Genomic DNA, 13044 nt, shown 5'->3' on the forward strand with positions numbered 1-13044 from the left:
TTAAATATCCAAATATTAAATGACCATAGTGCTAATAGTCATATTCCCTATACCCGTTTGGCATGCTATTTAACCTAGCTGTGCAGTGTTGGCCTCCTGCAGCCTATGGCTACTGCGTTACTAGGCTATTTTTACACATGGCATGTTACACTATTTAACTTATGGCACACATTGGCTACGTGCATATCCAGTTGAAGCAAAGTGAGTCTGAACGAAGGAACGAGGTTATCCTTTTTGTGAGTTTGGCTGAGGACGAAGCCGCACGCACGCACGAACACATGGCATCTATGCGCGCCCTCGTCGCTGCTAAGTAGACCCACCACGGTCTGTCGTCCTACTGGTCAGTTATGATTCATCTCCGAGCGAATGCAGCCTTGTCCCGGGCCCGCATTCCCCGCTGTGACAGTGAGCCACGAGCATGCCAGTGCCCCGGACGCCCTCTTCCAGCCTGATACAGACCCGCACAAGTTCAGGATGTATTTCAACCGGCGATCGAAGAAGATCCACAGCGAGGGCGGTAAGCGTGTCTAGAGGGGACGACGCATGTACTGTAGTCTACAGTAGTACATGTACTGTAGTCTACAGTACAGCTACATGGGTAATTATAGGGGTCGAACTGGCAGCGACATAAACATTGCGACGAGGACGGATTGATTGATTATATTAACAATTTGTGCAATCTGTCCTATTATATATGTGCTTTAGGCTATATTATTGGGACTATAGGGGTTGGGATGGCCTTGTTTATCCCAGGACTGCGGCACGGAGGCGGTGCACCCTGTCATAGGTTACACAGTCAGTGCAGGGCTCATTTTCTATTGGCACGGACTGACTCGGGTTGTGGGCTCAGCGCTTCAACTGAGTCAGTGTCGAATGCTTCGTATAGCGTAGCGTACTGTGTGAAATAATTCAGTAAATACCGGTAGACGGAGAGGAGGTTAGTGTAGGTGAGCGGGGACCGACATGTCATGGCCTCACTTTAAACAGTGCGCGTAATAGACTAGCCTACAGAAATGCCTATGTAGGCTATTTGTCCACGGAACCGATTTACTTTCCCAGGGCGAATGGGTTAATGGTGTGAAGGGTGCAAACTGTCAGGACAGGACATACTTTATTCCGACACATAGGCTACAGTTCGGCACCGTGGGAGAGCCCGTTGTTTAACACAGTCGTTGCTTAAAGGGAACGTGACTAAGGGATCTTATTCTAAGCCCCTAGCGGGAAGGCCATCTCACCTGTTGAGGTCACGCGGGACCCACACAGTTGAACACGAAATCTGTGCTAGTTTAGGCTACATAATAGAGACATTATTATCTGGGCCTGTATACTGGTGCAGAATAGTGATTGGTCTTTTGGGGCTATTCATTATGCTTTTGTCCCCGAAGAAAAACAATGCGTCACAGATGCACGTTTGCCCTCTATGCTTCACAGGGACAGCAGAAAGCATCATTGCACAGGACTCTAGCCTATGTACACACGGAAAATCCTAGCATGATTATTGGCGTTTTGACCGTGTCAGTGAGTGACTTCTATAAGAGGTTTTGGGTCAAGGCTGCAGGGATTAGAGGGGAGGAGGTCAGGGTTTTGGGTCAAGGCTGCAGGGATTAGAGGGGAGGAGGTCAGGGTTTTTGTTTAAGGCTGCAGGGGTTAGAGGGGGGGAGGTCAGGGTTTTGGGTCAAGGCTGCAGGGATTAGAGGGGAGGAGGTCAGGGTTTTGGGTCAAGGCTGCAGGGATTAGAGGGGAGGAGGTCAGGGTTTTTGTTTAAGGCTGCAGGGGTTAGAGGGGAGGAGGTCAGGGTTTTGGGTCAAGGCTGCAGGGATTAGAGGGGAAGAGGTCAGGGTTTTGGGTCAAGGCTGCAGGGATTAGAGGGGAGGAGGTCAGGGTTTTGGGTCAAGGCTGCAGGGATTAGAGGGGAGGAGGTCAGGGTTTTGGGTCAAGGCTGCAGGGATTAGAGGGGAAGAGGTCAGGGTTTTGGGTCAAGGCTGCAGGGATTAGAGGGGAGGAGGTCAGGGTTTTGGGTCAAGGCTGCAGGGATTAGAGGGGAGGAGGTCAGGGTTTTTGTTTAAGGCTGCAGGGGTTAGAGGGGAGGAGGTCAGGGTTTTGGGTCAAGGCTGCAGGGATTAGAGGGGAAGAGGTCAGGGTTTTGGGTCAAGGCTGCAGGGATTAGAGGGGAGGAGGTCAGGGTTTTGGGTCAAGGCTGCAGGGATTAGAGGGGAGGAGGTCAGGGTTTTGGGTCAAGGCTGCAGGGATTAGAGGGGAAGAGGTCAGGGTTTTGGGTCAAGGCTGCAGGGATTAGAGGGGAGGAGGTCAGGGTTTTGGGTCAAGGCTGCAGGGATTAGAGGGGAGGAGGTCAGGGTTTTGGGTCAAGGCTGCAGGGATTAGAGGGGAGGAGGTCAGGGTTTTGGGAGATAGCTGGGGCAGGTTTGGCAGTGATGCAGCCAAATATGACTTTGTGTTTGCCGATGCTCCATTTGGGCTTTGGAGGGATTGTCCTGGAAGAGGGTATGCATGTGGCTGAATGACCTTGAGTGACTGGCACAAGTGCATTGTGGCGGGTGTTTGTGTGTGACTGACTGTTTTTCCTCCAACAGGTTCGAGTGAGAGATTCCAGGGAAAGCTGATATTGACAGAAAATTACTTTTACTCTGGGTTAATCAGGACAGTCAGGACCCAGGAGTCAAGACAGGACGACACATCCGGGAACAAACACTCATACTATCCCTATAGACCTATTAACGGACCCCCCCCCCAGTGACATTTAAGGGAGATGTTGACAGTTCTTCACTGATTATATAATAGTAAGGGGTTGCGTATATAGTCTTGTTTCATTGTATGTACAAGTGAGTAACCTGTAAGGTGTGACATGGGAATGTGTTTTTTGCATATCCCACTCTCCCTGAGACACTCAGAGTGGGGTCAGGGAACAGACATTATTGACAGCTACCCAGGAGAAATAAGGGTTAATTGTCTTGCTCGGGATTCGATCCAGCAACCTTTTGGTTACTGTCCCAATGCTCCTAACCGCCAGGATACCTGCCGCCGCATTACTATTCTGTGTGTGTACAGTCCCCAGAGAAGTGTGGTTTGTTTACCATGTATAAAGATATAATGATATAAATCAGGCTATTGTCTGTGTGTCTGAGGCGGGTCTTTTTGGGGACACACACTACATGTCCAAAAGTATATGGACACCTTCTCTTGGAACATCTCATTCTAAAATCATGGGCATTAATATGGAGTTGTTCCCCTTTGCTGCTACATCATATCAGTCTCCACTCTTCTGGGAAGCGTTCCACTAGATGTTGGAACATTGCTGTGGGGACTTGCTTCCATTCAGCCACAAGAGCATTAGTGTGGTCGGGCGCTGATGTTGGGAGATTAGACCTGGCTCGCAGTCTGCGTTCCAATTCATCCCAATGGGATTGAGGTCAGGGCTCTGTGCAGGCCAGTCAAGTTCTTCCACACCTATCTTGACAAAATATTTCTGTATGGACCTCGCTTTGTGCACAGGGGCATTGTCATGCTGAAACAGGAAAGGGCCTTCCCCAAACCGTTGCCACAAAGTGGGAAGCACAGAATCGTCTATAATGTCATTGTATGCTGTAGCATTAAGATTTCCCTTCACTGGAACTAAGGGGCCTGAACCATGAAAAACAGCCCCAGACCATTATTCCTCCTCCACCAAACTTTACAGTTGGCACTATGCATTGGGGCAGGTAGCGTTCTCCTGACATCCGCCATACCCAGATTTGTCCATCTTACTACCAGATGGTGAAGCGTGATTCATCACTCCAGAGAATGTGTTTCCACTGCTCCAGAGTCCAATGGCGGCGAGGTTTACACCACTCCAGCCGATGCTTGGCATTGCACATGGTGATCTTAGGCTTGTGTGCGGCTTCCCGGCCATGGAAACCCATTTCGAGAAGCAGTTTGGAACTCCGTAGTGAGTGTTTCAACCGAGGACAGATGATTTTTACGGGCTACAAGCTTCAGCACTCGGCGGGGCCATTCTGTGAGCTTGTGTGGCCTACCAGTTCGCGGATGAGTCGTTGTTGCTCCTAGACGTTGACACTTCAAAATAACAGCACTTCCAGTTGACCGGGGCAGCTTTAGCAGGGCAGAAATTTGACAAATGGTGGCATCCTATGACGGTGCCACGTTGAAAGTCACTGAGCTATTTAGTAAGGCCATTCTACTGGCATATATTGAGCTGCAGAAAATCTTCAGGAGGCAATGTGATCAGTTGGCCACAGAGGAGCACTGTTGTACAACCTTCATGGGACTCAAGACAATGTCAACGACATTCCAACAGCATTCACAAGTAGAAACACACACACACACACACACACACACACACACACACACACACACACACACACACACACACACACACACACAGTCTACATAAACACGCAGGCGCGCACACACACACACAGTCAATTGCCTCTTCTAGACTCACACCTGAACTCACCTACACACACGCACATCGATTACTTACTCACACGTGTCTTGTTGTGTGTGGCCGGCCCCGGACAATAGTGGCATTACGTTACTGACTCTCTGTATTGTTCTCTCCCGTCCCACGGCTGGTAGCCTGCTCCATGATCTTTGTCTCCCGTCCCACGGCTGGTGGCCTGCTCCATGATCTCTGTCTCCCGTCCCACGGCTGGTGGCCTGCTCCATGATCTCTGTCTCCCGTCCCACGGCTGGTGGCCTGCTCCATGATCTCTGTCTCCCGTCCCACGGCTGGTGGCCTGCTCCATGATCTCTGTCTCCCGTCCCACGGCTGGTGGCCTGCTCCATGATCTCTGTCTCCCGTCCCACGGCTGGTGGCCTGCTCCATGATCTTTGTCTCCCGTCCCACGGCTGGTGGCCTGCTCCATGATCTTTGTCTCCCGTCCCACGGCTGGTGGCCTGCTCCATGATCTTTGTCTCCCGTCCCACGGCTGGTGGCCTGCTCCATGATCTTTGTCTCCCGTCCCACGGCTGGTGGCCTGCTCCATGATCTTCGTCTCCCGTCCCACGGCTGGTGGCCTGCTCCATGATTTCTGTCTCCCCCAGAGCACTTAGTGTTGACTCCCATTAGTCAGTAGGAGTCTCCTGACCACCTGGACCCAGAGCGGGGCGTCAGCGTGGCCGCCATGCGCTCTCGCCATGCGCTCTCGCCATGCGCTCTCACCATGCGCTCTCACCATGCGCTCTCGTCATGCGCTCTCACCATGCGCTCTCGTCATGCGCTCTTGGCTCACTGACAGGTTTGACAGAAGTGAGTTAGAGTATTGTCTTACACAGGCTGGCCTGGCTGGCGCCCACCACTGCTTGGAGTTCACAGGCTGGCCTGGCTGGCACTCCCCCACTGCTTGGAGTTCACAGGCTGGCCTGGCTGGCGCCCCCCACTGCTTGGAATTCACCAGTGCATGCACTGGAATAGTAACCTTTTAATGACTAGAGCAGCGGTCGGGGCCAATCAATTTAAGGAGTGAATTTCAATTGAAAATGAACCCCAACCCTGGACTAGAGCACAGTGGTGGTCACTAACCCTGATAATAGAGGCACACGACTTTCTAGGACCCGGGCTGGTGACCGCTGGACTAGGCTGGTCTGCCTGTCTGCACAGTGACTTTTATGTGCTCGTAGTAAATAGACTTGACATACGATCACATATACATATACTGTATAAACCACCATGTATTCACTCTGCAAGATCTTGTACACATATCGACAGACACACAAAACACACACAAGAACATGGTCACATACAGTTGAAGTCGGAAGCTTACATACACCTTAGCCAAATACATTTAACCTAAGTTTTTCACATTTAATCCTAATAAAAATTCCCTGTCTTAGGTCAGTTAGGATCACCACTTTATTTTAAGAATGTGAAATGACAGAATAATAGTAGAGAGAATGATTTATTTCAGCTTTTATTTCTTTCATCACATTCCCAGTGGGTCAGAAGTTTACATACACTCAATTAGTATTTGGTAGCATTGCCTTTAAATTGTTTAACTTGGGTCAAACGTTTCAGGTAGACTTCCACAATAAGTTGGGTGAATTTTGGGCCATTCCTCCTGACAGAACTGGTGTAACTGAGTCAGGTTTGTAGGCCTCCTTGCTCGCACACACTTTTTCAGTTCTGCCCACAAATTGTCTATAGGATTAAGGTCAGGGCTTTGTGATGGCCACCCCAATACCTTGACTTTGCTGTCCTTAAGCCATAACTTTGGAAGTATGTTTGGGGTCATTGTCCATTTGGAAGATCCATTTGTGACCAAGTTTTAACTTCCTGACTGATGTCTTGAGATGTTGCTTCAATATATCCAGATAATTTTCATGCCTCATGATGCCATCTATTTTGTGAAGTGCACCAGTCCCTCCTGCAGCAAAACACCCCCACAACATGATGCTGCTACCCCCGTGCTTCACGGTTGGGATGGTGTTCTTCATCTTGCAAGCGCCCCCCTTTTTCCTCCAAACATAACGATGGTCATTATGGCCAAACAGTTCTATTTTTGTTTCATCAGAACAGAGGACATTTCTCCGAAAAGTACAATCTTTGTCCCCATGTGCAGTTGCAAACCGTAGTCTGGCTTTTTTATGGCAGTTTTGGAGCAGTGGCTTCTTCCTTGCTGAGCGACCTTTCAGGTTATGTCGATATAGGACTCGTTTTACTGTAGATATAGATACTTTTGTACCTGTTTCCTCCAGCATCTTCACAGGGTCCTTTGCTGTTATTCTGGGATTTATTTGCACTTTTCACACCAAAGTACGTTCATCTCTAGGAGACAGAACGCGTCTCCTTCCTGAACGGTATAACGGCTGCACGGTCCCATGGTGTTTATACTTGCGTACTATTGTTTGTACAGATGAATGTGGTACCTTCAGGCGTTTGGAAATTGCTCCCAAGGATAAACCAGACTTGTGGAGGTCTACAAAACATTTTCTGAGGTCTTGGCTGATTTCTTTTGATTTTCCCATGATGTCAAGCAAAGACGCACTGAGTTTGAAGGTAGGCCTTGAAATACATCCACAGGTACACTTCCAATTGACTCAAATGATGTCAATTAGCCTATCAGAAGCTTCTAAAGCCATGACATAATTTTCTGGAATTTTCCAAGCTGTTTAAAGGCACAGTCAACTTAGTGTATGTAAACTTCTGACCGACTGGAATTGTGATACAGTGAATTATAAGTGAAATAATCTGTCTGTAAACAATTGTTGGAAAAACTACTTGTGTCATGCGCAAAGTAGATGTCCTAACCAACTTGCCAAAACTATAGTTTGTGGTTGAAAAACAAGTTTTAATGACTCCAACCTAAGTGTATGTAAACTTCCAACTTCAACTGTATATGTAAATAAAGCACACTTACTTGTGTCCCATGCGTATGCACATGGCATGCCTTAAGCATGCACATAGATACATGCATGTGTTTGGGTTGACTGTTGGGTTGGGTGAGAGTGAGTGAGAGAGGGTGAGCGGGCGAGTAGTTAACTGCATGTTGGGCCATTGCATGTGTAAATGCATTGCCACTGTAATAGCGGGTACTACAGTGTATTTGTTTTAGCTTTGGGTGAATGTGTGTATGGGAGTGTGTGTATGGGAGTGTAAGTGTGTGTGTGTGTGTGTGTGTGTGTGTGTGCATGCGCGAATAGTACAGTATATGTGATTAAGTATGAATGTATTATGCCGTCTCTGGTCTAACCTGTAGGATTATCAGTGTATGGATTAGCAGGTAGAGGAAGTTGCAGAGCAGACACTGAGAGGATTACTACCCCAGCTTGTGCTGTAGGAAAGAGGCTTTCACTCCTTTACTCATTGTTCACTCCATCGCCTTGGTAACTGGCCGCCCCAGCAGACCTGCAGGTCAACCTTGACCAGGAAGTAAACGATCTGGCTAGAGGTCATCTTAGGAACAGGGACAGCCATGGCACCTCGTAAAGGTCAGACGGTCAGACGGCGCTGCTCTGTAGGTAATGCTTTCCTGACCTCATAATGGGAGGGGCAACGAATCAACACAAGGAGACTGGGGGGCGAAGGGGGAACCTCCGATTCACCAAGAAGTGTTCAGAGGGTGGGACCTTCAAGTGGGCTGTCTGAGTTTGTAGTTTGCTTATTTTTAGTCACATTACTGACTTTGTATGCCTGTTTTACAGATAGTCAAAACCATAAGCCAAAACAAGAAGAACTGAGCGTCATTATCCGACTGTCACATTCAGTTGGTGGACATCATAATTAGGACTGTGGTGTTCACAACATTTAGTCAGCTGGTGGACATCATAATTAGGACTGTGGTGTTCACAACATTTAGTCAGTTGGTGGACATCATAATTAGGACTGTGGTGTTCACAACATTTAGTCAGTTGGTGGACATCATAATTAGGACTGTGGTGTTCACAACATTTAGTCAGTTGGTGGACATCATAATTAGGACTGTGGTGTTCACAACATTTAGTCAGTTGGTGGACATCATAATTAGGACTGTGGTGTTCACAACATTTAGTCAGTTGGTGGACATCATAATTAGGACTGTGGTGTTCACAACATTTAGTCAGCTGGTGGACATCATAATTAGGACTGTGGTGTTCACAACATTTAGTCAGTTGGTGGACATCATAATTAGGACTGTGGTGTTCACAACATTTAGTCAGCTGGTGGACATCATAATTAGGACTGTGGTGTTCACAACATTTAGTCAGCTGGTGATTCTCAAGCAAATAACTGCCGGTCTCACGGTAATTTACCGTTAATTAACATAAACACATTTAGCATCTCTTGGCTTCCACTGATGCAGACCTTTGGAAAATCTACTTTTTATAAAGTCTAATAAATCCATGTAATATAGCCTACACCTTCACAACAAATCCATTATTTATTTTAGACAGGTATAAAGCAGCATGATATGAAGAAAATGTAGTCTATTTCAGAAGAACAGAATAGCATACTCTGAGTTGTCTTTATGTTAGGTCCTGATCTGGCTATGCGATATGGCTGTGGGCTACACTAGTTCATTTAGCAGACAAGATTTGCTTAGAATTCCATGGCATTATTTTATAGTATGAAGAATACAACTGAACAAAGCTGAATAAAATAGAAAGGATATCTTCTCCAAACGATTTGAGGGAGTGTGCACATACGGCTATTCTTTGTTGAGCAGTTAACAAAGAAACAGGCACCCCTATATGCTGAATTTAGAGTTATTTATGTAATGTTAGTTGTGATACAAAGGTTGGGCTATAAGTTTAGATTTTTAATACACTCTAAGGCTGCATGACACGACTCTAATGATGATTTGAAAAAAGTTGCATGAAAGGCATGAGCTCTGCTTTGTTTTTTTGTGCAGGCTGTACACACTTCATCAGTCTCTTATTCACAATTTGACAAGCACTTGATAATTCCTCGGATTTCCCGGCGCAATCCCCTTGTGTGGCTGTAATGCCTTTTTTTCGCGGCCAGTAGCCGTTGTGCCCTTTGGCTGAATATAATCATTTTAATTCCCTTCTCCCTTTGTGCTGCGTGCTTCGAAGGACCTCTCACTCACATGGCTCTCCATCACGTGATTGGGTCTTTCTCACGGCTACAAGTGAAGACACACACATACGCACGCGTCCTATCCGTTTCCGAGGCGCATATTGAAGATATTAGAACTGTCCACATTTACTTTTCGTTAGCCAACAAGATGAGTAGGCCTAACCAATCTACTATCCCCCATAGTACAAAAGTTGCCCGATTCTGTCCGAGAAATAAATATTCCAAACATAGTCTGGGACAGTTGTGGGATGCGATAGATTTACATTTACATTTTAGTCATTTAGCAGACGCTCTTATCCAGAGCGACTTACAGGTGTGAATGCATACATTTCATTTCATGCATTTGTTATTTTTTTGGTACTGATCCCGAATGAATACAACCACTAGCATCCCAAAAAAACTTTTTATGCTATAAGGCTGACGCAACACATAAGAACGTTTAGCTTTACATTTTTATAAATTATTAGCCTATTTTTTCACATTACAAGCGCAGCAATGCACACACGGCAGTTGGCTACAAGCGCGAATGTATGCCAATTAGGCTCTACACCCATTGTAAAGCGGATTGTGCTTATTTTTAATAAGTTATTTGGCCACTTTAGTTGTGATGCAAACCTTATCAAAACATAGAGGCCTATGGGCTCCCAAGTGGCGCAGCAGTCTAAGGCACTGAATCTCAGTGTGAGAGGCGTCACTACAGACCCTGATTCGATTCCAGGCTGTATCACAACCGGCCGTGATTGGGAGTCCCATAGGGGTGGCACACAAATGGTCCAGCGTCATCCGGGTTAGAGTTTGGCCGGGGTAGGTCGTCATTGTAAATAACAATTTGTTCTTAACTGACTTGCTTTGTTAAATAAAACATTCATAAAATATGGGCTAGACTACAGGTCGGGGACTACGATTTGAAAAAGTCGCTAAAAAAAGGTATGCATTGTTTCTTGCCTTATGCTGGGCATCATTCACAAGTGATAATATATAATATATAAATTGATAGGCTAATATTGTCACCCATCAGACTATTCTTTATTTAATCTTGTCTTTACATGTACTAAATAATGTGTGAAATTTGTTTTGATTTAGAATGGACCATTATCACGCATATGGCTTGAAACGGGGGATACATGTTATTGTTGATTGCATGTGTGGGTATATCAAGATGAGAGAAGTTTTACTGTTCTTGGTGGCCTGATTTGTTTTGAGTTGGGGCATGTCTGTTTGGTGTTTGTTTTATTTCCCCTGCCCAGGGCCAGGTTAGTATGCTGTATAGGAGCTCTGGTCTGTTTCACCTGCCCAGGGCCAGGTTAGTATGCTGTATAGGAGCTCTGGTCTGTTTCACCTGCCCAGGGCCAGGTTAGTATGCTGTATAGGAGCTCTGGTCTGTTTCACCTGCCCAGGGCCAGGTTAGTATGCTGTATAGGAGCTCTGGTCTGTTTCACCTGCCCAGGGCCAGGTTAGTATGCTGTATAGGAGCTCTGGTCTGTTTCACCTGCCCAGGGCCAGGTTAGTATGCTGTATAGGAGCTCTGGTCTGTTTCACCTGCCCAGGGCCAGGTTAGTATGCTGTATAGGAGCTCTGGTCTGTTTCACCTGCCCAGGGCCAGGTTAGAATGCTGTATAGGAGCTCTGGTCTGTTTCACCTGCCCAGGGCCAGGTTAGAATGCTGTATAGGAGCTCTGGTCTGTTTCACCTGCCCAGGGCCAGGTTAGTATGCTGTATAGGAGCTCTGGTCTGTTTCACCTGCCCAGGGCCAGGTTAGAATGCTGTATAGGAGCTCTGGTCTGTTTCACCTGCCCAGGGCCAGGTTAGAATGCTGTATAGGAGCTCTGGTCTGTTTCACCTGCCCAGGGCCAGGTTAGAATGCTGTATAGGAGCTCTGGTCTGTTTCACCTGCCCAGGGCCAGGTTAGTATGCTGTATAGGAGCTCTGGTCTGTTTCACCTGCCCAGGGCCAGGTTAGTATGCTGTATAGGAGCTCTGGTCTGTTTCACCTGCCCAGGGCCAGGTTAGAATGCTGTATAGGAGCTCTGGTCTGTTTCACCTGCCCAGGGCCAGGTTAGAATGCTGTATAGGAGCTCTGGTCTGTTTCACCTGCCCAGGGCCAGGTTAGTATGCTGTATAGGAGCTCTGGTCTGTTTCACCTGCCCAGGGCCAGGTTAGAATGCTGTATAGGAGCTCTGGTCTGTTTCACCTGCCCAGGGCCAGGTTAGTATGCTGTATAGGAGCTCTGGTCTGTTTCACCTGCCCAGGGACAGGTTAGTATGCTGTATAGGAGCTCTGGTCTGTTTCACCTGCCCAGGGACAGGTTAGTATGCTGTATAGGAGCTCTGGTCTGTTTCACCTGCCCAGGGCCAGGTTAGAATGCTGTATCGGAGCTCTGGTCTGTTTCACCTGCCCAGGGCCAGGTTAGTATGCTGTATAGGAGCTCTGGTCTGTTTCACCTGCCCAGGGCCAGGTTAGTTAGTATGCTGTATAGGGGCTCTGGTCTGTTTCACCTGCCCAGGGCCAGGTTAGTTAGTATGCTGTATAGGAGCTCTGGTCTGTTTCACCTGCCCAGGGCCAGGTTAGTATGCTGTATAGGAGCTCTGGTCTGTTTCACCTGCCCAGGGCCATGTTAGTATGCTGTATAGGAGCTCTGGTCTGTTTCACCTGCCCAGGGCCAGGTTAGTATGCTGTATAGGAGCTCTGGTCTGTTTCACCTGCCCAGGGCCATGTTAGTATGCTGTATAGGAGCTCTGGTCTGTTTCACCTGCCCAGGGCCAGGTTAGTATGCTGTACAGGGGCTCTGGTCTGTTTCACTTGCCCAGGGCCAGGTTAGTATGCTGTACAGGGGCTCTGGTCTGTTTCACCTGCCCAGGGCCAGGTTAGTATGCTGTACAGGGGCTCTGGTCTGTTTCACCTGCCCAGGGTCAGGTTAGTATGCTGTACAGTGGCTCTGGTCGTAGTAGCTGTATAGTGTGACTGACTGAGCCCATGGAGGGGTTAGCTGCTGAGTCAACCTTGGCGCATCAGTAATGAGCTGCAGAGGTGTCGATGCTTCTGCTTGTAATCCATCAGGGAGGAGGAACACAGAGCCAGTGATCCATCAGGGAGGAGGAACACAGAGCCAGTGATCCATCAGGGAGGAGGAACACAGAGCCATTGATCTACTCAGGGAGGAGGAACACAGAGCCATTGATCTACTCAGGGAGGAGGAACACAGAGCCATTGATCCATCAGGGAGGAGGAACACGGAGCCATTGATCTGCTCAGGGAGGAGGAACACAGAGCCATTGATCTGCTCAGGGAGGAGGAATACAGAGCCATTGATCCATCAGGGAGGAGGAACACAGAGCCATTGATCTACTCAGGGAGGAGGAACACAGAGCCATTGATCTACTCAGGGAGGAGGAACACAGAGCCATTGATCTACTCAGGGAGTAGGAACACAGAGCCATTGATCTACTCAGGGAGGAGGAACACAGAGTCATTGATCTGCTCAGGGAGGAGGAACACAGAGCCATTGATCTGCTCA

At 47.8% G+C, this 13044-nt stretch overlaps 1 protein-coding gene across 1 annotated transcript in view; it reads left to right on the forward strand.

The window, feature by feature from the left end:
* Positions 1-182: 182 nt before the first annotated feature.
* The window catches only part of LOC106590443 (phospholipid-transporting ATPase IB), a 126820-nt gene continuing 113958 nt past the window's right edge, over positions 183-13044 (forward strand). The window contains exon 1 of the mRNA XM_014181490.3: positions 183-517. Coding sequence (XP_014036965.2) covers positions 367-517 — 151 coding nt within the window. The 5' untranslated portion in view covers positions 183-366. The remainder of the gene's footprint in view (positions 518-13044) is intronic.

The sequence above is a fragment of the Salmo salar genome, chromosome 29, assembly GCF_965601325.2.
Source record: "Salmo salar chromosome 29, fSalSal1, whole genome shotgun sequence".
Classification (NCBI taxonomy): domain Eukaryota; kingdom Metazoa; phylum Chordata; class Actinopteri; order Salmoniformes; family Salmonidae; genus Salmo; species Salmo salar.